Here is a 23,969-nt window from a genome sequence, read left to right on the forward strand (position 1 = left end):
GAACTATGTGACCTCTCATCTTGGCATGAGTTTACACAGAAAAATAAGAAACCTAATTTCCTTCAATTCTAAAATAATCCCTGTTGAAACCTGCCTTCTTCAAAGGGCTCAAGGACACATCCAGCATCAAGCTTATTATGCCGATCACTGCCACCTCAAATTAATTTCAAAAACAGAAGCAACATGGCATATGAGGAAGACCTAGGAGTTTGGAGGTTATTGAATCCAACCCCCTCATTCAACAGATGAGGACACTAAGGCCTGGGGGCTTTACATGACTTGCCCATCAACACAGAGGTAGCCAATGGCACAGCCAGGATTCACACTCAGGTTTAGTGATTCCAAGGTGAATGCTATTTCTACTAAACCATACTACTTCCCCAAGGGCTCTTTTACCAGAAGTTCTCTAAACAGTTTTAGGTCAGCATCTGCAGGTTAAATAGACTGGGGTGGAGATGGATGGATTCTTGAAGTTGTATCTCCTGGGCCTGCAGATTACTAACAACTGGTCAGAGGGCCTCTATCTTCCCTGCCATAGTTAGTGTTTGCTAGCAAAAAGCTCACAGAGGTCTTGTAAACCTACTTCTCCAGGACAGCAGGAGTGAAGAGAATGTGCAGAGGCCACTGCACTTTGTAGGAAAGACCGAGGGCTGCCCAGCCTGACGCAGGGGCTTCTCGGGGAGAGGTGTCCCGAGAAGGTGCTTCTTGTGCTTGAGTAACATCTAAGGCAAAAAAAAAAAAAAGAAAAAGAAAATGAAGAAACTTCAGTCTAATTAAGACAGACAACTTGTTTTGTTGAAAGAAGAATGCACATGAATAACATGAGAGAAAAAACCAGGGGGATGTCTAAGACACAAGGAGGAAAACATAGTGGGCAGAGGGCAAGGAAACAATGTGTAGGCAGGTTTTTTGGTAGATCTTAGAGATTATTTTGTTGTCTTTAGAGACAGAGGCAGCTGGAATAAGACAAGAACTGACGCATGGCATAATGAAAAAACCCTTGGCTGCTAATGAAGTGGTCTGGATTCCAATCCTGGCTGTGCCACTCATGAGTCTCGGGAAGTCGTGTAACCACCCTGTATCCCTGTTTCTTAATCTTTAAAATGAAGAGGCTGAACTAGAAGATTTCTTAGGACCCCCTGAGTGCTAAAGGTAGATAACTCTAAGATGAAAACCATATAAGCGTCTTCAGAGAAGGAAGCAGCATCAGGAAAAAAGGGAGGAACAATGATATGCGAAGGAGAGAGAAAGGGAATTAATACCCTTATGTTCCTTTCCATGGTACTCAATTGTCAGGTGAAGCAGAGGGAGGAGGTTGTCATCATCTAACAGCACCTTGTGGGCAGACTGCTGGAAGGCCACATTAACATCTGGCAGAGAGAAAGAACAAGGAGCAAATAATAGCACCTGGCTATATGATGAAGCCTGGAAGAAATGTTCTCCCATCCAACCCTGCCTGACCGTCAGGAACAAACACTATTTGACTTTGGGGTCCAGACCACACCATTTCATACAGATATCATTCGTTATGTGGCTGCTTGTCCCAGGAGATGACTGCAGTGTGATGGAAGCTATCCAGGCCCACTGAAATGGCTTCCCTAGGCAGCAACAGAAGGTAAGGAGGCTGCCCCTCAAGCCCTCAATGAAGAAGCTGAGAGTTGGGCTCTTCTCTCAAGGAAAGTAACTTAGTCATTCACTCTTCTGTTGAGTACTTACCATGCTCAGTTACTGCAGTGGGCGGTGTCTTTAACATATGCTGGGCTGTGTCAATGAAGGCCTGGAACAGTTCTCCTCATCCCAGCAGGTAAAAGTCTTTAATGATCTTTGAAAAAGAATGTCAGTATACAAGTCAACAATCACACAAGTCTTAGGAATTCTTCGCTATCCAAGGAATTGAATTCAATCCAATTAAAGCATTCACAAAGCTCCTATTATGTATAAGGCACTGTCCAAGGAGATAGGAACACACAGAAGAAAATTAAATTACCCCTACTGTTGAGTGGCTTATAGTCTACTTGGGAGATGGAATATTTACCTAAATAAGTAAAACTAAAGATAAATTAGAGCAGAAAGCACTAAAAACTGGGGAGATAAGCGAAGGCTTCCCTGAGGAAGTGGAACCCAAGTTAAGCCTTGAAGGAAGAAGACGAGGACTTTTGCAAAGCAGAGATGACAAAGGAATGCATTCCAGACATGGGGGGGGATGGCTCATGTGAGAAGAAAGAGGCTGGAGACGAAGCATTTGGGAACAATTAGTTATCATAATGGTCAGAACACAGAGCTCATGAAAGGGAATAGTATGAAGTAACACTGGCAAAGTAGGTTCCCAGACTGTAGAAAGGCTTTTAAACTAGAAACAGTGCAGAGCTGTCTCCTTAATTAGGACCCAACTAACACATGGATTTGGAGGCAGCGTGGTACAGTGGATAAAGAGCCAACCTCAGAGTCAAGAAGACCTGGGTCCAAGTCCCTTTTGGGATAGATCTTGGTTGTATGACCCTGGGCAAATCACTCAACCTCCACATAAATTCTCTAAAACAAGGAGTTGCAGAGAAGGTACTGATATACACTGATAGAATGTTTTTCCTTGGGAATTCCCCATACCAATGAACACAGTGTCATTTCCTTCCTGTCCCCAACAGATGGATGTGAGATTCTGCCCCTCTAAACAGGCATATCAAGAAGAGAAATTTTAGTGGTGCTGTTAAGCCAGGAAGATTACAGTATATTTGATATCTTTACTTGGTGGCAACACAAATGATAAAATTACAAGAAAACTTATGTCTATCTCTTTGTCCTACAGTATGGTATATCTCTACAATCATGCTTGTATTTACAGAAGCAAATCCTGGAAGGAATTATTCCTTCAGATGACACCCAGCAATGGGCTGCTCATTTTGGGGAAGAGTATACAAGGTCATCCTAAGAATCCAGGGATAGGTTTTTTTCCCCAAATCAATAGAGTTAGGGAAGGCAAAGGTCATTTCCTGTTAGTTACATTTTAACAATAAAGAAAAATAAATGAAACTATTACCTTTAGTTGGCCTAATAAATCTGACTCCTCCACCATAAGTTTCCATAGATGCTGAGGAAACAAGAACATCAGTGAAATCCCATTTTGAGAACACCATTACAAAGGAGGATTCTTTATTTAAAAAGCTGCTCTATATTCCACTGAATGACTCAGGAAAGAATACTACTCATATGATCATGACAATAAACTGTCTACAAAAAACCCTTCTGAAAACCTGCTACTAGACCCTGTACAGACGGCAGCAGCAAGAAAGCTTAGCCCTTCGTCCTTTTGTTCTTTAGTGGAAAACCCAATCTGGTCCCAAGCTCCCGTGGAGCAGAAATACACACACAAAGTGAAACAAAGATCTCATCTATGCCTTCAACTAAAGAAAACGTTGTGACGCAAGATGCTGAGTGGATTGTGTCTCTGTCACCGTCAGGCAGCTAGCAAGGCATTCCATGTCCCATAAGAGACTGAGCTCAGTAAGAGGGAAGGACACTTACTATGGCAGCATTCCTAAAACCCAAAGACGGAGAAAGCGTCTGGCCTGAGGAATCATTTCTTCACCCTGGTCTCTAGTGCCAGCTAGAAGAAGCAGCTGCTGTGCTCCACTCTCTATCTTTCCAGGTCAATCCACCCCCTCAGAAAACATATGCTGGATCAGACACTTAAAAGGCAAACCTCAGCAACAGTGCTGCGTATCCGGTCCACCACCAGCTCAAAATCCACAAGGCTGAAAAGAGGCTGCTGCTTTAGGCGATGCAGCTCGGCAGCAAAGGTGTCTTCTTGATTCTTTAAAATAGATCCTGTGTATCATGGACAGTAGGAGGAGAGACCCTCGGAGCTATGCTATCAACAACGCTCTGATTCTTTCATTTGTTACTATAGACAATCTAACTAACCAGGGTCTAGTAAATACAGGGCAATAATTTTTGCTCTTAACCACTGGGTGCCACTTCCCTTGCTTTGAAGATTTCTGACAAGAAGCATCATGGTGCCCTCTTACAAGATTTATTTCAAAATATGATGTACTACACTGACCACTGCCTTGGCTCATGAGGCAATGGGCAATAAAAGCTGCTCTTGACCAGCTCTTGGGGATGAGATGTTAGGACAGGACTTCCTACCTTTTCTGGTCAGATTCACATTCTGATTCTCAAACATCTGTACAGACTCTCCTACAAACAGGATTTTTTCAGCGACTCTCACTGGAATATAGGAAGGAAGTATTTCCACCCGAAGGGAAAACTGCTTCAGGGATGGGGCCAGCATGTTCTCTTCCTCAATCAGGCGCTGGGTGAGGAGATACAGAGTGACAAAGGAAACAAGAAAGTATGCAGTAACTCTATCTATCTCCATCCTTTATATTCCATAGTTAATATATTGGGCAATAGGGACTTTAAACCCAGGGATGTACAACTCCCACCTGCCAGGCATGTACTGTGCTTGCAAGGAGGTAGTCTAGCCTGGTGGCTAGCAGGCAGGAGAGGCACAACACATGAACGTTCTAGTTCTAGCATTGCCATTAACTAGTTACAGGACTCTAGCTAAATCATTCAACTGCTCTGAGCCTTAGTTCCTTCCTCTGTAAAATGAGTAGGTTGGACTAGACCTGTGAAGTCCTAAAAAAAAAATCCTATTATGCTCAGTTCCAAGAATTTATGATTCTTATGTAATACACTGGCATCTATATAGGTTTTTGTGAATCCTAATTAAGACCTTGAGCTGCATCAAAAAGCTGCCAGAGAGACACAACTTAAGGAGCTGTCCACTTCCTAAGTATGGTATTAGTATGGTATGAAGAAGGCCTCACAACTGCCCAGCCTAATGGATTATCATAGACTCACGGGTCTGGAACTGGATCAAGTCCAATCTCATTTTAGAGACAAGGAAAATAGGCCCCAGGGAGGTTAAGTCTGGACCTAGACAAACAAGCAAAGGAGGTGGGGGTTGTACTCTTCAGCGCTCTTTCCCATGCATCCTGCAAACCTCATTCAGACAAAGGCAAATATCAGGAGGGACAGGCTGAAGGAAGTGGCTCAGATGGCACCGAGGTGGCAGGCTCAGTGCAAGCTCATGTGAGAGGGCGAAGGGGTCACTATCTGGTGGAATGTACTGCCTTTCCCTTCAAATCCTCACCAGGTCCTGAAGTTCTCGTAACTGCTTCCCTGTCAGGCCTCCAATGCCCAGGTCTTCCTCCTCCTCCTCCAGTTGAGTAGAGACAAGGCCAGAAGATGGGCCCTGTTTAATAAAGAACTCTTCGTGTTGGTCCAAGAGGAGGCCATGTAGCATCCAGGCAGAAAGCTGCTTGTACATGACCCCATGGCACACTGCCAAGATCCTGAGTGGAGAAAGGGAGAGAAAAACCAATGCCATAAAAGCCCTTGCTGGGCACAAACACCCAGGCCATTCTGGGACGTCACTAGAGGGTACTGGCCAAGATCTGAGTAAGAATTTGGTGAGTCAGAAGGGAAACTGTCCATTACACTAAAAATAATCATTCCATTTTTATTCCTATCTTTTTGGAATTAGTCATTAAATTTCTTATAATTAAAGTTCCCATATTAAGTTTAAAATGTCCTTCAGCTATTTTGACAGTTTCTTTTCCATATTGTTTATTCTCACCCTGCGTAAGAGTTTCAGAGCTGAAAATTCCTGCTAAAACACAATGAGATGAGCTCAGAGAAGTCTGTTTCTCTGCCAGCAAAAGCAGTTTGCTCCTTTTCTCTTGTTTCACCAAAAAGGAAGGGAATGGATGTGGTAAGGGAGGATGACTCAATTAGAAATGGAGCATTACAAAAATACATGAAAAGAGAAGATCAAGCACCCTCTCCAGAACTAGCTCAAGTATTTCCAAGATGTTCTTGTGCAGTAACCAAATATTAGAATTAGAAGGAAACTTGGAGATCAGAGTCCAGTCTTTCCACCCAGGACAGAAGCTTAACTTCAAGTTTTAAAGAAGGTAAGATAAAATGGGCAATATGAGCTGGTTCCCTACCACCGCCAGCATCAAACAGAAAATTCTCTGCTTAGCCCCCTTCTTACCTTTCCGGTCTTCTTATCCTCTACTTCTCTCCATATACTTTACGATCCAGCAGCTCCTGCCTTCTCCTAACTCCATGCTTTGTTACAGGCTGTCCCACTGCCTGGGAGGTTTTTCCTTCTACTCTCCACATGTTGGCTCCCTTGGCTTACTTCAGGACTCAGCTCAAATCCCACCATCTACTGGAGGCCTTTCCTGGTCCCTCCCCAATACCAGTGGCTGATCTGAAATTACTTTTCAACTACTCCATATAAACAATATCTTATATGTAAATAGTTTAAAAGTTGTTTCTCCCATTAGGAAAATAAGATACTTGAGAGGAGGGACAGTATTTTTACCTTTCTTTGTATTTTCAGGCTTAGCAAAGAGCCTGGCAAATAGTAAACATTTAATAAAATGCCTGTTGACTTACTGACTGAAAATAGCAATTACTTTAAAAGATATACTCAAATATAGCCAAGCAAAACCCAGCATATATAATGGTAACACCCTAAGGATGATGGGATCTGACAATCAGAGGGACCTTAAAGTCATCCACACTAATTCATTCTCTTTTATGTAGTACCATCCTGGATTCTTTATTGGCTGGCATCCTGGCCTCTCCTACTTTGATCATATAGACCTATCTGCTCAGTGTTAGCTTTTCAGTCCCATCTATTACTAACTATTTTGGAGAAGTTTTAGATCATATGCAAATAAAATGGTCTTGATGAACTGTGTCAATCTTATTTAAGTTTTTGTGACTTACTTTTCTAGCGCACTGCGTACAGGAGGCAGTCCCCCACAGCTGTATTTGTATACTGTTTCCAAGATCTGACACCCATGAATCTGTGGAAAAGATAAACTTCTAAAAATTATACAGTGCCTGCTGCACAGTTTAAATTGTACATTCAGTTGTGATTGGTCCAGGAGGGACCTACTGAATCAATTCCAGTGGCACTTCCATAACTTTGTCCTTTCCTACCTCTTACACATCAACAGTGACTCCCTCATCTCACTCCCCCAATACACACACAAACACACACGCACACACTGATCCAGTGACAGTGGCCTCATTGCTGACATTCTGTCACTGGACTTCAGGCATTTTCCCCAGCTATCACTCATGCCTGGAAATCTTTCCTCCTCACCTCTGCCTCCTAGTTTTCCTGGATCCTTCAAGTCTCAGCTACAGTCCCCCCTTCTGCAAGAAGCCTTCCTGGATCCCCATATTTGCAGGTGCTACTAGCTACATATTCCATTGGGTTTCCTAAAAGTGACTGAATGGGTCAGTCAATCTACTCCTGAGCCAGATCTACTTGGGGATATGCCTATGAGCTTGTTCTGGAAGAAGAAAGCAGAACTTCTCCACAAAGATACTGCATAAGAATGTTTAAATGTTTAGATTACAGGTTCTAGATTCATCAGCCAAGAATGAATATGTTAATTCAGAAGTAAAAACTACCGGCCCCCCCATCAGCTTCTTTAAGGAGAGAGTTTTTATCTTTGCTTCTGTAGTCAGAAAGGATAACATGGATGTAGCACATTTCCAATTGTGCAGAGTGAAGTCTAGTAAAATGTGCAAATCTTTTCTATTTCTGCTGAACTTCAGCCCACAGCATCCCTAGGCCCATCGTGGAAAAGAAGGTGAGTGAACCACCAGCTCTTCTTGGATTTTTCACTCTCCTTTCCCAATTGAAATGAGACAGAGAAGGCTAACATGGGAAAGGAGAGAAAATTTTCATCTGGCTCGTAACTCCATTCATGGTGGTACTTTTCTTCTCATTTTGGGGGGACAGGGGAGTGTAAAGAAGCTGCAGGGGTAGAGAGGTCCATGAAGAAGCCCACACAAGGCTTCCAGGAATGGAGGGGATGCACTTAAACAACTCACTGTGCATACAGCTGGGTATGTGTCTACATAACACAAAATGAAGTAGAGGGCTGGCAACTGTTTGGTCCAATTCATCAAAGAAAGAAGCCAAATTAGATACTTTTGCCTCTGTGCTATGGTTACCTCTATGTGGGACTGAGTCCTACCTTTCATTCAATTCTTTGGCCTAAATTATCTGGTTGGGCTTTTTAGCTGAAGAAGTGGCACTTATTTACTCTGTGTGTGTGTGTGTGTGTGTGTGTGTGTGTGTGTGTATGTGTATGCATAAGTACAAGTGTGTATGTGTAAGAGAGGCAGACAGATAGATCAGAGTTGGGGGGGGAGAGAAAGAGAAGGGGGCAAGAGGGAGGGAGCCCATATACATTAGTATTGATATGTATTCTGCATCTGTGTGACATTTACAAAGGTCTCATTAAATATCTCTGGGGTTGGGAGTGCGTAGAAGGAGGGAAAGAGGACAGGAGTGTGTCACATGCAACCCAATTGTCTCACTGCAGATTTTTTTAAAATGCTGTGGATGAATTTGTAAAAATTATACTACTTTCAAGGCTGCTTCCTGTGATTGTTCTTATAACAACTCAAGAGAAAAGGACTCAGGGAGCCAGAGGGTACTTTTCACAACCCAACTTGACTAGGTAATCTACTCAGCACTTGCTGATCTCAGAGTTACTAGCTCAGATCCCAAAAGCCAACAGTCTCCCAGAATACTTGGAATCAATTTTTCCATGACAGTAATAATAGCAACAACCTAAGTAAAAAGTACATTTAACAAAGTTAGGTGAATGACTTAGGCATGGTGACCTCTTAATACTGAAGCATGACCTTGAGGAAAAAGCTCCTTGCTCCCATCAATGATCAACATGTATGATGCCTTTCCTTCTCAGGTCTAATTTCATGGTTCCCCCAAACACAACAGTTTGAAGAAATCTATGTGGTGCAAATCACTAAGCACACTGAATTACGTACATCATTAACCAGAATAAAAGAAGTGCTTACCTTCTGACTCTTAATCTGTTCAACAACAACCATCACTGAGGGAAAAAGAAGTTGGAACTACAAAGCAAAGCAAAAGTTAATTAATCTAATGTAATCTCTTACGTGTTCCAAATGTAAGAGAGGGAGTATAAACATAAGCTCTGGAAATGATGGCATTTCTGAATGAAGATAGAGAGATCAACTCCAGCCAGAAGAGGCAAAAAAAGGGCCTACTCCTCTCAGCCTATCTTTAGCTAGAAACACCTATTTTGGAGGCTGGCAGGATAGTCAGTATAACATCAACATGGACAACTTTAGTACCAAATGTTAAGAGACGATTTATCTTCAGAATTCATGAAATAATGCTCATATAATAAAGCAGATTAAATGTACAAAATGTAAAATTTTAGATTCAAATTCCGAATCTGGAAGTAGGAGAGCTCTTCAAAATACTAGATTAGTCAAATATACCTAAAAGACTGAGAGAACAGACAAAAAGAACCCAAGATATTCCATTATCTACAAAGATACCTGGTCCAAGGAGTAATTGACATGTGATATGGAAAGGGGAGGGTCAGCAAGGAACTGCAATAAAAAACATAATTAGAAAAACACCATCTCAAAAAGTTTCTAACCTATGACCTAAGAACACTGGCTGGGGAGAGGGAGAGAACAGACCTTGTGGTAATGAGTGCTTTTAGGTTCCCACAGAAGATAGTGATACAGGGTCACTAAAGTGATACAGGTCACTAAAAACTGAAAGCAAAATGTTCACAGAATACCCTGGAACCTCTTACAGAGGCAAGAAGTTACTTTGATCATTAAATGAACAATACGGAGAGCTTATAGTGGTATATGCTCATTAAAGGCATTTTCCCAATTCTGAAACCCTAATTAAAGGAAGACAAGCTATGGTGGGGAGGGAGGACCGCATTTTCTTTCCAAGGATGTGGTCTAGTGAGGAAACTGGGGGACTCAGGGGCATTACTGCCTGCCTCTTTCTCCTCTTCTCTACCTCACCTCTTGCTCCAAGTCAAGCAGTGCTTGACGATATGGCTGCAGGATGGAGTCCAGACCTGTGCAGAAGGCCCGCAAATAAATTCCATGTAATCCACCCTGGCCTTGCTGGGACAGATGGTGATCCTGCGATTAAACAAAGGCTAATTAAATTAGCTCCAGGATTGGGACTTGCAGATCAAGTGCTGAACCTGGAGTCACAAAGACCTGAGTTCAAATGTGGCTTCAAAACACCTCCTAGCTGTGGAACCCTAGACATGTAAAACTTCCTCTGTCTGCCTCAGTTTCCTTTGTAAAATGAGGATACTAACAGCACCTACCTCCCAGAGCTGCTGTGAGGACCAAATGGTACATCTGTCAAGTGCTTTACAAAATCCTTTAAGTATTATTTAAATACTATCCTTTTTGTTGTTATTACGTCATTATTAGTTGTACTGCTGATGTTTGAATAGCTGTGTCAAATTAACCTCCGTAAGAAGAAACATACAACGGAGTGAGGGAAATAGTTTGCCCATTAACATTGTTGGACCACAGATTGACAACACCAAAGGTCCTTGGAGTTCATCCAGTCCAACTTTCTCACTTCAGAGATGAGGAAGAGGTTCAGAGAGGTTAAGTGATCTGTCCAAGGTCACAAGAGGTAGAACTGGGGACTGAGTCCAGATTTGGTGCAGTGTGGAGCACTGGTCCTAAGACAAAGGAAAACTGAACTCTAGTGCTGGTTCCAAGACCGATTAGGTGAACAGCCTGAAGCAAAGTCACCTCACTTCTCTGAGCCTGGGTTTACTTCTCTGTAAAATGGGAAAAATATATTTATACTCCCTACCTAAAAGGATGTTGCGAGGAAAGCATTTTGTAAATATTTATATCAGTGTGAGTCATAATTCCTATTCCCACCTTCCAAAACTGATGTCATGTTTATTTTAAGCCAGAACCTTCTTAACCCTTTGCCTTAAGGAAGAATAAAAACTTTGTGATGAAAAAAGAAAAAGGACAGAATTCCTCCTCTGTTGAAAAAAATCCATCTTCCTTGAGAACTATTGGATCTGCGGAACCCATATTTTTAACTCCAACTTGAGCAAAAGCCCAGCCAGAAGTCTAAATTTAAAACCAGCCTCCAACTCCCTTCTCTCTCTTTCTAATGTGTATAATGCCACTCATAGACAGATGTTCTTCTGAGACCAGAGAGGTTCTGTTACTTCCTCAAAGGTCACATAGGAAGTATGTGACAGAACCAGATCCCCACCCAGCACTCTTCACATCGTACGCTGCTGACTCTTATGCTGTAGAACAAAAACTCCCAGAACTTACAGGAAAAACAATTCAAATAACGACACATTTGTAAATAACCTTAGGGGAATTCCATCTTCCACAGGACTCTCTCTTTCATTCATCACATGGATCTGTTATGCTTCTAGGAAGCTAGGAGTTGAAATCACAGAGAGGCAAATTTATACTCAATGTCAGGAAAAAACTTCCTAACATCTACCAGGGGTGGGGAACCCGTGTCCTCAAGGCCACATGTGGTCCTCTAGGTCCTCAAAAGTGGCCCTTTGACTGAACCTAAACTTCACAGAACATATCTCCTTTGTTCTGTAAAACTTGGACTCAATCAACAGACTGTACCTGAGGACCTAGAAGGCCACATGTGGCCATGAGGCTGCAGGTTCCCCGCCCCTGACTTAGACCTATCCAAGCAGGGAATGGGTTACCTCAGGAAGTAATGAATTCTCTCCCTTTAGAAGTCTTCAAGGACTGCTTGTAGTAAGAGTTTGGGCTATTTAATTCTCAAATTCAGTGACTCTATAAATGTTCCTGTCATTAATATTATTCGTAACACTGTTATTAATGTTACTATTAATACTACCGATACTTGGCGCTCTTCTGAGCCCAAATGCAAGACGTATAAAAAACATCACCACTGTCCTCAAGGGCCGACCACCCACCTGCTGCTGCACATGGCCTGTATATCATTCAATGAACTCTGTAAAGGGAATATAGTCCGTGCCAAGGCGGCAGAGTCGATTCAGGACGCTGGTTTCACTCGGATGGAGAAACGGAAAGTCCTGTGACACCTACAAAAGTGGTAACAACATTAAGGACACAGATGCCTCTGATTCATTTGACTCCCACCCTGAGGATACTCCAAATGCTTTACAATAATGACAGGATGTTTTTCTCCAAATGTTTTATGATGACATTTTTTTCTCCTCATTCTGCCTTTTGTGAGGTGTATTTATCAGAAGAGTTCTGTAAAATATAACTATTTGCACATTACTGGCATCTTTTTAAAGTGATTATAACAAATTCATCATAGACTATAAAAAACTGAGTTTTTTTTGTTCATGTAAATATCACTTAAAAAGAAAATGGTGTTTATTTTTTAAATGTAAAATTTCAATTAACAAGCATTTATTTTCTTTCTCTCCTTCTCTCTCATTAAAAAGAAAAAAAGAAAAACAAAACCCCTGTAATAAATGTGTATAGTTGGGCCAAACAAATTCTTGTACTGTCTAGGTCTAAAAAATGTCTCATTCTACATTTTGAATCCATCACCTGAATGGACTTTCATAATCTGGAAGGAGGTCAAGGAAGCTACGTAATAAGCAATTACCTTTTCCTTCCTAATCCCTTCAGCCTTGCCATCTCTAACATTCCACCAATGAATAAACACTTACCAAGCACCTTCTGTGTGCCCAGGACTGTGCTAGTTGTAGGGGATATGAAGAGGCACACCAACATATGCATATGAAAACTTAAAAAAAAAAAAACTACTCAAGAGACAATGCAAGGCAATTGTATGAAGAAATTAAACAAAAAAAGTAAAAGAATTCTCCTCTTCTCAAACCCTATCACTTCACTAAATACCAAAGATGAGAAAGTCTATAAATAAGACAACTTTCTAAGTTGCTAAATTTGGAAAGTTTAGGGAAAAAATCCACCCAAACCACAGGTTAAACACAAAAAAATTCAAAAAGAAGAGGAAGAACAGCGCCGACTCCTTCTCCTTGGCTGAGCTCTTCAATTTCACGACCACTTTCTGAGCACCTCTGGGACAGGCACGGTGAGCAACAGAGGAAAAATGCAGCTGCATCTGCTCTTAAGGAGTTTACATCAGACTGAGCAATACAGATAAGTAAATACAAAATGTATAAAAAGTCATGGGGGAAGGGTATCAACAAATGGGAAATGGGAAGAGGCATCTTATCCTCTGAGCTGAAGCTTGAAGAGAGCGGGGTCCCAAGAGGCAAAATGAAAAAGGAAAGCCTTTTAGGCATAGGGCACAGCATGGGTAAAGGCATAGAGAGAGGAGATGGGGTGCTCTCTACTAAGAATAAATAGAACCCAGTACAGATGGAACATTTAGTATATAAAGGAAAGTAATATGTAACCCTAGTGTAAAAAAAAGCTGGAGCCAAACTGGGAAGGGCTTTAAGTGTCTCTGATCCCTTCCCCTCCTCCCCAAAAAAAGTCTGAATTTTTTTCCAGTGCCAAAAAATCACCATTGAAACTCCTTGAGCAGAGGAATGACAAGATCATACATATGCTTTAAGAACATTACTTTGGTAGCTCTGTGGAGGGTGGACTGAAGAAGAGGAGACCAGATGCAAGGAGAACAATTAGAAAGTTATTCCAATTTCAAGGCATACACTGGTGAATTTGCATTTGATTTTAGAGGCAACAGGGAGCCATTAAAGCTTCATGAGCAGAAGAGTAGCATGGTTAAACCTATTCTTTAAGGATATGACTTTGGCATAAAAAGAACAGACTGAAAAAAGGGAGGGAGTGCAAATCAGAGGTTACTACAATACTCCAGGTGAAAGGTGATGAGGACCACAAGTAGGAAGGCTCCCATGAGAGGAGAGAAAAGAACGTAGGTGAGAATGTCATGGAGGCAGAAGAGGTATGACTTACCAACAGATTGATCCCTGGGGGACGAAAAGGCTAAAGGAAGAATGAAGGATGACTCAGAGTTTCAGTTGTTTAACGGATAGTTGGAGACGTGGCACCAGAGCTCAGGACTGAGATGAGGGCTATCTGCCAAGAGATAATAGTTGGTCCCAAGGGAACAAGAGGTGAACACCGTAAAAGAGTAGAGGTAAAGGAGAAGAGGGTCCAGGACCCAGCACTGTGGTGCTCCCACCCAGGGACAGTGCTTACGGGAGGATATGGATGAAGATCCTGCAAAGAGACTGAGAAGGATGGGTAGAGCAGAGAGGAAGAGAAGTATGAAAGAACAATGTCATACAAATCCAGAGATGGGAAAGTCAGAAAGAGGAGGCAGAGAAGTCAAGAATGATGAGGACTGAGAAAAGACCACTGGAATTAATAATACAGAGATCACTGGTAACCTTATACACAGTAACTTTAGCCAAGTGGTGAGGACAGAAGCAAGGATGCAGGAGGTTGAAAAACATGTGGGAAATGAGAAAGTAGAAGCAATGAGTGCAGACAGCTTTTTCTAGAAGTTTAACAGAAAACAGCTGGCATGTTTATGGGGCATCAAGGAAAGAGCCGGTGGACAGGGAGAGATTAGAAATTTGGGAGAGCAAAGAGATATCTGAAAGAGCAAGTTCCCAGAGGAGATAGGAGAGGAGGTGATCAAAGGTTTTAGTAGAATAGGGCTTCTTCATTTTTACTGTGTCATGGACTCCTTTGGCAGATCATGTCTGGTGAAGGCCAAAGACCCCTTTTTCAGAAAAGTTTGTAAATATGCAAAAATAAAAAGCATGAGATTGCCAAAAGAACTAATTATATTGAAAATGTTATCAAACTGTTAAAAAAAAAAAAACCAAGTTCAAGGAATCTCTGAAGTAGAGGCTTTGGCATTAGTGAAGAGAAGGGCCATGTCTTCTTCCTTGACTAATGCAAAGGAGAGGATAACACCGAGATGATTTGAAGTACATAACAGAGTATATTAGCAAGCACCCTAGCACACCCAGGATGGCCTGCTAGCACAGGTTCTTTGATCTGCTTTTAAAGGAAAGACTGCTCAAAAAGGGGTTAACAATCCTACTTTAATTACATTCACTAGTTCAGGGGAAAAGTCAGCACCCTGAACTTGGAGAAAATGCAAGCAGAGAAATTAGCACAAAGACATACAGAACTCCAACAGTCTGGGTAAAGCAATATTGCTGTACACTTTATGTACATCACTGGATTGAGGGAGCACAGTCATCGGAGCAGTCGGGGTGTGGGGCGGAGATGTGTGGGCTCCGAACATATGGCTACTCAGAGTCTCCACCAGGAAATCAAAGAAATCCAAAGATCCTTCTTATGAGTGGACCCCCAAAGCAAATGCCTACTCCCAGAATATATAACAAAGACTTGGCATCTGATTGGCTGAGTGCTCAGGAGCTTGAAGGTGCCCCAGCACTTAATTAGAAACTCCCTGTAGCCAGGGCTCTATGTGTCTATTAATGGTCAAAGAAGATCTTCAAATTCCCTTAACATTCCACAGAGGAGAAGAGGAAGCTCATGATGAACAGTCCTGAACTTTGAGTGAAGTGTGAGTTGAGACCTGAGGGAGCAGGGAAGGGGTGGGAGACAAGTACAAGAGAAGGTCAATCAGGGAAGAGAACTGGCAAGCAGAAGTGAAGGCCAAGTCAAGATTAAGTAATATCCATTTGTGGAAGACCTAATTAGCAGTGCTGGGACTTCCTCTAGCAGCATTCATTAGCATGCAAGTAGGAGCAGATAATCAATCAGCAAGTATTTATTAAGTTCTCATTATAGGCTTGGCATTGTGCTAGGCAAAGAAAAATCGTCCTTTTCCTCAAGGATCTAAGTATTCCACTGCGGAGATACGACATATTTGCAAGCAAGTCAATACAGAACGTACACAATACAATTTTTCAAGGGGAGAACTAGCAGCTGCGGGCGGGCGCCTCATGGAGGAGATGGCACCTAAGGGCCTCCAGGAAGAGGGGACAGCCTGTGACAGGCACAAGGAGGGGAAAGGGAATTGCATGGGCTCAGTTTGGCTGCAAGGGAGTGCGTCAAGGGTACTCTTGTCTAATCGATCACTCCGGAGTTAGACTGTGAGGGTATACTCCATGCCCGGTGGAGAAGTCTGAGCCTAGAGCCCAGCCAGAGCTAGGAATGCTCCTTGGGCAGGGGAGGGAAATGGTCAGGTCCATGTTTTAGAAGGGAACCCCGGGGAGGATGCATTCAGGAGGCGGCTTGGGTGTGAGAGGCAGAGGCAGGACTCGCTGATAGACACGGAGGCTAAGGGAGAAGGACAGGGAAGGCTGGATCTGGGCTGGGGGAGACGGAGCTTTGGACAGGAACCGGGAAGTCAGCAGGAGGAAAAGGAGATTCAGGGATGGAGAGGAGGGCTTTTTGGACACGTGGAGTTTGAATTTCTTATAAAACACCTGGTTTAAAATACCTAACGGGCAGGGTGTGAGGTGTCTATGCAGGGAAAGAGACTAAGGCTGCATATCCAGGCAGGATGCCATCCGCGTGGGGAAGATAACGAGGTCCCTGAGAAAGGAGAGGGCACAGGCACACCTACATCCGGGGAGCTGAGGAGTGGTCACATACGTAGGCAAAAGTCGGGTGGGGGGAAATTAAGTATTACAAACTGAGAGAGGAGTGTCCGGGAGCTGGGGGCTGGGGGGGGCGTAAAACGTCAAATACTGAAGCAAGGACTTGCCAATAAAGAGACCATTAGTAACCTGAAGAGTCTAGTTTCGTTGAATGATGGGGTCAAGAGACGGACTGCAGAGGGTCAGGAACGAAGAGGGCGCAGCGCGGGCAGCTTCTCCCAGCAGGGGGTCCAAGGGAGAAGAGGCTCGTAGGAGGGGCTGCACGGTCAGAGCCTCTGGAGGGGCGCTCGGGTCAAAGGGCAGCCTGAGCCTGGCAGGGGACCCCTGCTGTGAGGCGGCCAAGGCGGGGGCGGACCTCGGACCTCGGAGAAGTCTGACCCGCCTGCTTCATTTCTTAATTCTTACAGACCGGGCTGGTTACCGTAAAACACAGCGCAGGGTCCGCAATCACCTTGGACCGTCTTGGGGTTCCTAGGCAGACGCTGCAGCTGCTTGCCGTTTCCTTCTCTAGCTTATTTTACAGATGAGGAAACTGAGGCAGGCAGGGTGAAGTGACACAATTCTCCCTCGGCCATTCATTCTCTTCAGCCCTCTCGCGCAGACCCCGGTCGTGGCCCCGCCCCTCTACCCCAGCCCGCGCCAGAGCCCCGGGAGCCGACCCCCTCCCGCCCTTTTCCAGGCTCCGCCCCCTCATTAGCGGCTCCCAGGCCAAGCCCCGCCCCCCGCTCCTCCACCGCAGGCCCCGCAGTCCGTCCACGCTCCCTACTCCCAGGGTCCCGCCCCTCTGACCGCCTTACCCCGCCCCCCCCAGGTCCCGCCCCGGCCCTAAACACTGGCACTCTTAACTCCGCCCCTTGCTTTCCCCGTCAGGTGGAGTTCCAATTAGCGCTCCCTTCAGGGTGGGCCGTACCTGGAGGCCGCTCCGCTTGTTCCAGGTGAAGATGGCACCCGGGTACCCGCTCAAAGCCAAGAGCAGCTCGTGGATCATCCCCACGGCGGGCAGCGGGCCGCTGAGGCAGCGTCCGCCGGCGCGAGCTCCCCCGGCCGTCGGGGGAGGAGCGCTGCTCCAGCCGCTGTGCGCAAGGCCCGCTGGGAAGTGTAGTTCCGGCCGAATCAACTAGCCGGGAAAGACAATTCCTTCGAGGAAGAGAAAAAGGCACCGGCCAGCGCGAGGGCTTCCTTTTCCCTGCCAATGGAATCCCGGAAGCGTTCACGTAGCTTGGTCGGAGCGACCACGTTCGCTTCTAGTCCACCGAGCTCTCTGGGAGACGTAGTCCAGGCAGCGGCCTTGGCGCACGCGCCCTAAGGTCCTCGGTGTCTCCCGCGCGGACTTCCGGTTTGGGAGCTGGTCTGGGAGGCTGCAGAGCCGGGCCGGGGCCGGAGCGGGAGCGGGTGAGGCCCTCCGGGAGGCGGGGACCGGACTCGGTTCGGGGGGAGCGGTGGGAGGGGGCGGGGGTGGAGAGGAGCGGACAGATGGAGGAGGCAGGCCGGGACAGGGGTGCCTGGGGCTCCCCTCAGCCCAATCAGTGACCGTCTGGAAAGGACGGGACGACGCCAAGAGTGACCCGGCCGGAGGGAGCCGAGACAAAGAGACCGAAGCCCGGGCGCCCTGTCCTTTCCCGAACCCCGATCTCCCTCCCTCCGCCAGGCTCCGGGACACCCCAGGTCCTCTCCGCAGGGTCTTGTCCCCCGTGTAGAAGCGCTCCCCCGTCGGCTGTCACCCCCAGCTCACGGTGACCCCCAGGGCCCACCCGGCCCTCCCCTGTCGTGCCCGTTACGGGCCGGGACCCCGAGGTTCCCCAAACTAGAGGAAAACAAAGACCACACGTTCCTGCATCGATTGTTGCCTGGGGAGGTGGTGAAAGTGGAGCGGAGGGGGCGGGGCAGGCGCGGAGGGCTCTGGGAAGGGCTCGGATCGGGCGGGGGGCGGGCCGTGAGGGCCCCCTGCTGGGTGCTGGGTGCTGGGCCGCTGGCCCCTCCCGCCGCCTGGCAGCCGTTAGGATCCAGACCCCCCGGTGCTGTGGAGGTGCGGTCAGTACACGCGGTTCTCTGCTTCAGGCCGCAGAGGCAGCTTTGGGGCAGCCCCGCTCCCGTCCCTAACCCTGGCTTCTGCTCCCAGTCCAGCTGGTTCCTTCAGGCTGGCCCTGGGACGGCCTTGGATGAATGGGCGCCCCCTGGGACCCTCCCATTCCTCTGTGCCCAGGGAGAAGCTCCTCCCGCAGGTCCCCAAAGACAGAGAGGAGGCCGGGGGAAGCCCCGGCTGCCACACCTCCGTCTGATGTCAGACTGCCTCCTCTGTGAACGATGGCCAAGTCCGCTCTGAGAGGCGATGTGGGGAACTCGGAGACCTTCCGACAGCGGTTCCGGAGATTCCACTACCAGGAGGTGGCTGGGCCCCGGGAAGCTTTCAGCCAGCTCTGGGAGCTGTGCTGTAGGTGGTTACGGCCAGAGGTTCGGACCAAGGAGCAAATCCTGGAGACCCTGGTGCTGGAGCAATTCCTGACCGTCCTGCCTGGGGAGAGTCAGCCCTGGGTACAGGAGCATCGTCCAGAGAGCGGAGAGGAAGCCGTGACCCTGGTAGAAGATTTGGAGAGAGAACCCAAGAGGCCGGAGTGCCCGGTGAGGAGCGGGGGATTCCGAAAGCAGGGTGAGGGACCACACGACAGGAGAAGTGGGGGTACAACAGGGCCCTTTGGCTCTCTGTACGATGGGTATTATTTCTGCCACGGAAACCAGTGGGTGACCGTTTGGCTGATCCTCCATCTACTATGCCAAAATGTTTCAGCAGTTTCTTGTACCGGGAATAAAAGGAGGGCATTGTTTTGAACTTCTTTACCAAATGTAGCATCTTGATCTCCCCTTTCTCAAGCTCTTTGCTGCCTGGGGAGTGGGATGTGTGGTTCTGCCCCTGTGGGATGATCTCCTTTGATTTCAAGTATTTATCCTTGGAAACCCACCCTAATCTAGCTTGTCATTGAGAACTAACGGGTATTCTGTCTAGGTCGCTGTCCCTGTGAAAGGGCAGGAAGTTCGAGCAGAGAAGGTGACACCTCTAAGATCACCTCTGCAGTTACCAAGTGTTCAGCAGGAAGCAGGGGAGTCCCAGCCCAAGGCTGTGGCCAAGAAAGAATGGGCAAGTTGCCCAGAACTAAGGCCCCAGGAACAACTTAACCTAAAAGAGAAGCTCAGACCTCATCAAAGGACTGGTAAGAGTACAGGTTCATTTAGGGAAAAGAGGGAGACACTTTAGGTTAGAGAGCTGACAATGAATGAGTGGGGCACTCTCAGGAGACTTTGGGATGTTTTAGAATGAAGTAGCCATTAGGGATCGCCAGAAGTTCACCCTCTGCCTCCTTGAATTACCACACTTAACCTACTCACCTCAGTGATCTTTTTTTTTTTTTTTTATAAATTACCCTAAATGTTTTCAAAGGCATTTTTTGCAGAATTTAGCAACTTATTTTCTTTTGTTTCATCTATGTAAAAATAGTATTAATTCACCTTTATCAATATATAATCCTTTTCTGTTTTTTAGGATTTTTTAGGGTTTTTAGGGTTTTCCCCTCCAAGTTGAATTTTTCCTCAAGGTTTCCATTTCCCTGAATCTTTATTTTTGCTACTTTTCTCTGGAACCACCAGTTCCAGTGTTCCACATCTAGTTTGTGAAGCCCAAAATGGACCATATTTTTTTGAGAGTCTGATAAGTACAGGTTTGGCAGAACATCCTAAAGTTCTTATATGTTGTATTCATTCCCTTATATAACTCCCATTGTTGTGCTTAGGTAATAATTTATATCACCTGGTAAATTTTCATGCTGCCTCAATTTTTTTTGTTGTTGCCCTTGTGCCAGTTGGTCATTCTTTACCTTTGAATTATATAGCTTGTTTTTCTTCCTTGTACTCTATTGAACTATATCCTGTTTCTTTTTAATCACCTCTCCAGCTTAAGGCTATTTCAGCATCTCATTCTTTCCCACAGGTTGCTAGCAGATGTTTGCTAGCCACAACCAACTTGGTGTCACTTGTAGGCTTAAAATTGGCGTTCCTTAGACATTTAAGGCACGTATGAAAATATGAAGTAGCATTTTGGTTTATTTGTTGCACTACACAGTTGAAAAATGAATAATTTGACCATCTACTGTGGGTTTTTGTATTGGGTGAGGCACCGTGAAACACAAAGTGTATGTTCACAGTATTTTGCTCTCAAGGAGCTTGTGTTCCAGTTGAAAATCCAAGGTTATATGAAACAGTAGCAAACAATCTGGTTGTTTGCTACTGTATGGTTAAGAGAAGGAAGAGGCTAGAAAAGATAGGAAAAGCTTTCTTGGAATAGGTGGGGCTTTAAGGAGAGTTAATACTAGGCAGAAAGGAGAAATGAAGACATTTCAAGTGAGAGGAACAATAAGAGAGAAGAAACTGAGGCAGGGAAGATCATGCTGTGTTCTTGGAACAGGAAGGAGATTAAATTGCTTTAACTGGAGAAGGAATATTGGAGTAGTAGAAAAATAGGTTGGATTGGTGTGTTTGGGTGAGACTATCTCACTGCTCAGTCTGGTGAAGTGGGATGGATCCCAACCATGGGTGACATTGCCATTCTGCTGACTAGGGAGGGCGTCTCCGACACATGGCTCTGGGCCCCGGGCTACTGGGTGTTCTTGAGTTCTTTCCCTTTGCTGTGGGCCCTAAGGCGCTGCAGTCCATATCTGGGAAAGGAACCTGAGGGAGGGGAGCGGGGCTATTGGGACCTGAGTGAGGGAATGAGCTACAAGTACCCTCTGGCAGCCTTCCTGGCGCTTCTCCCTATGGCCCCTGGCGAACTTCTGCACCCAGCTCCGCTGCTGGCCTGTCCGAAGCTTACACGTTCTCCTCGATTTAAACTGGGGGGACCTCAGGATCCGGTACCCAAACCGAATCATGGACAGTTCCTTATGCACCCGAAGCAGTGATATCCTTTTCCCCACTATGCTGGCTAAGCTGGGTCCTTCCCGGAGTTAGGGACGGCTGCTCCGGCTCCATTATGTTTGGGCCCAGCCCTTGGTAGCAGCTGCAGTAACAACCATTTCCCTTATGGTTCCTCAAGGTGACTAAGGTGGGGCTGCTCTCCACCTGGCCCTCCCTGCTGGCTGTCCTGAGCCTGCCAGGATCCTGGTGGTCAGTCCTCTGCCTGCAGCCATTGGCCTGACCTAACACACTGCCCACTGGCAAGCCAGCTGCTGCCGTGCGGGGCTCTTCCTCTGACTGGCATTCCTGGGCAGCATTCTCAACAGATGCTGCCAGGCTTTCAACGAGGTGCCCCCGGATGTGGGGGCTTACAGTGCCAGGGATTGGGTAGCTATGGGGAGCAGCCAGGCCCGTTTTCTGGCCCCACTTCCTCTGGAGCCGAAGAACCTTCCTCCCACGCTGGAGGGTTTGGTACAGCCTGTGCCAGATCCTCCGGGTCTCCTGCCTGGCGCGTAAAAGGCAGAACTTTTTAAGGCCCTCAAACCCGGCCCTCCACTTCTCTGAGAAGGCTGGCAAGTGGCTGCTTTTGCTGAGCAGAGATCTTTGCTGGCCTTTCATTGCTCTGTGGCATCGTGGGACCTGGACGCCTGATGCTCTGCCCAGGGCCCTGCTGCGTCACCCAGCCCCCGCCCCAGGGCCCTGCTGGCAAAACAAGTCAATTGTTAGGAAGTTCTTCTTTCTATTAAAGTGAAATCTGCTTCCTTGTAATTTTTGTTCATGGTTCCATGTTCTGTTGTCCAGGACCAACTCAGTGTGGTGCAGTAGAAAGAGTCCTGGATGGAGAGTCAGAGGACCTGAGTTCAAATTCCCACCTATGCTATGCATCTCTTGGGGCAAGTAATTTTGCTTCTCTGGGCCTCAGTTTCCTCATCTGTAAAATGAAGGCTCCAAATTGTGGCCCTTTGGAAACTTTCAGAAGTTTAAGGCAACCATTCCTTTGTCTCCTCAATCTTCTCTAGGCTTTACATTCCAGTTCCTTTAATCTTTAGAAGGCATGGTTTCAAGTCTCCTCACTTCCTTGATCAACCCCTTCTTAGGGGCTCAGTGCTTAGAACTGGATGCAATGCTCCATATGTTGTCCGAATCAGCCAGAGAAGGGCAGGGCCACCTACCACCGCCTTGCCTTTGAATATTAATAAAGACCAAAATTGCATTTGATTTTGCTGTTGCATTGCCACATCATACTTATTGACTTGTATGGAGTTTTTGATCCATCAGATCCTCCAGATTTTTTTCACTTTAATTGCTATATATCCACATGTCTCCTGCCCTATACTTGATAGCTGTGTTTTTAAGCCCAAATAGAGGACTTTTATCTTTAATATATTTTTCCACATATACAAAGGTTTTTTTTTTTAATTAATCTATGATTATATTATAGAGAGGCACTACAATGAAAATCTGACTTTAACACTGGAAGAACCTGAGCTCAAGTCCAGCCTCTGGCCCATATTGGCTGAGTGACCCCTGGAAAGTCATTTAAATCAATGTTCTGGGCAACTCTGAAACTATATATTGGAGAGTATTGACTTGCATCGTTAGAGGGACTTCCTTATCTAGGAGCTCCCTATCCCAATGAAAGCACAGACCTGTACCATATCCCTCTCATGATTATATTTCACCTTGTTAGCTTCAGTTGATCCATACTCATTTGGATCACTGGTCTGTTATTTAGTGTATTAGCTGCTGCTCCTAGCTATGTATCATCTGAAAATTTAAATGCATGCCACCTATATCTTTCTTCCACTAAATCATTGGGAAAATTTTGAATAGATTAGAGCTAGATTAGGATCTAGCTTCATTCCATCATAGCCCTTTTCCCTTCAGTCTGACATCAATCAATCCATTCATCACCACACTTTGGGTCTGGTTAGTCAGCCAGTTCTGAATTTACCTAACTATGCCGTTAGCCAGTCCACATTTTGCCATCTTGCCCAAAAGAGTATTATAAAAGGCTTTGTTAATCAAGATATACTATGTTCAAATCCTTGACAACAAAAAGAAATAAGGTTCTTTTGACTTCCCTTGTTCTTATTACACCCATGCAGGATCACAGTGATCACCTCTTCCCTTTCTAAACACTCACAAACCTTGAATTTTACCAGAATTTGCTGTCAAGCTTAGTAACCTAAAGTTTCAATTGCCTACCATTCCCTTTTTTTGAAAACCACACAGCCCCCTTTCTCCTTGTGACCGATTGATAGTTGGTTTCTCCTTTTTTTGCAGGGGACAATAGACTCCATGATGCTGAGCGCTGTCTTGTACAACATGGTGTTTTGGCTAGCATTGGGATGGACTCTATCATCTGCTCATAGTCCTCGGACTCCAGACCGAGTTTCAGAAGCAGATATTTAGAGGTTGCTCCATGGAGTGATGGAACAGCTGGGCATTGCTAGGCCCCGTGTAGAATATGCGGCTCATCAGGCTATGAATCTTGTGGGTCCACAGAGCATTGAAGGTACTATGTTTTATCCCTTCTTGGTTTTGCTTTGTCTT

At 45.6% G+C, this 23,969-nt stretch overlaps 1 protein-coding gene and 2 pseudogenes across 1 annotated transcript in view; 1 reads left to right on the forward strand and 2 right to left on the reverse strand.

The window, feature by feature from the left end:
* Positions 1–17,871, reverse strand: part of LOC140513787 (gamma-tubulin complex component 4-like) — a 29,024-nt pseudogene extending 11,153 nt beyond the window's left edge.
* A 665-nt stretch (positions 17,872–18,536) lies between these two features.
* LOC140513791 (uncharacterized) overlaps positions 18,537–23,969 on the forward strand; it is a 65,638-nt gene continuing 60,205 nt past the window's right edge. Inside the window, 4 exon segments of the mRNA XM_072623801.1 lie at positions 18,537–19,091; positions 19,474–19,678; positions 22,215–22,306; positions 23,700–23,931. Of these exon segments, the coding sequence (XP_072479902.1) occupies positions 18,777–19,091; positions 19,474–19,678; positions 22,215–22,306; positions 23,700–23,931 (844 nt within the window). The 5' untranslated portion in view covers positions 18,537–18,776.
* On the reverse strand, positions 20,547–22,136 carry LOC140513798 (sentrin-specific protease 5-like; annotated as a pseudogene).

The sequence above is a fragment of the Notamacropus eugenii genome, chromosome 7, assembly GCF_028372415.1.
Source record: "Notamacropus eugenii isolate mMacEug1 chromosome 7, mMacEug1.pri_v2, whole genome shotgun sequence".
NCBI classification, from domain to species: Eukaryota; Metazoa; Chordata; class Mammalia; order Diprotodontia; family Macropodidae; genus Notamacropus; species Notamacropus eugenii.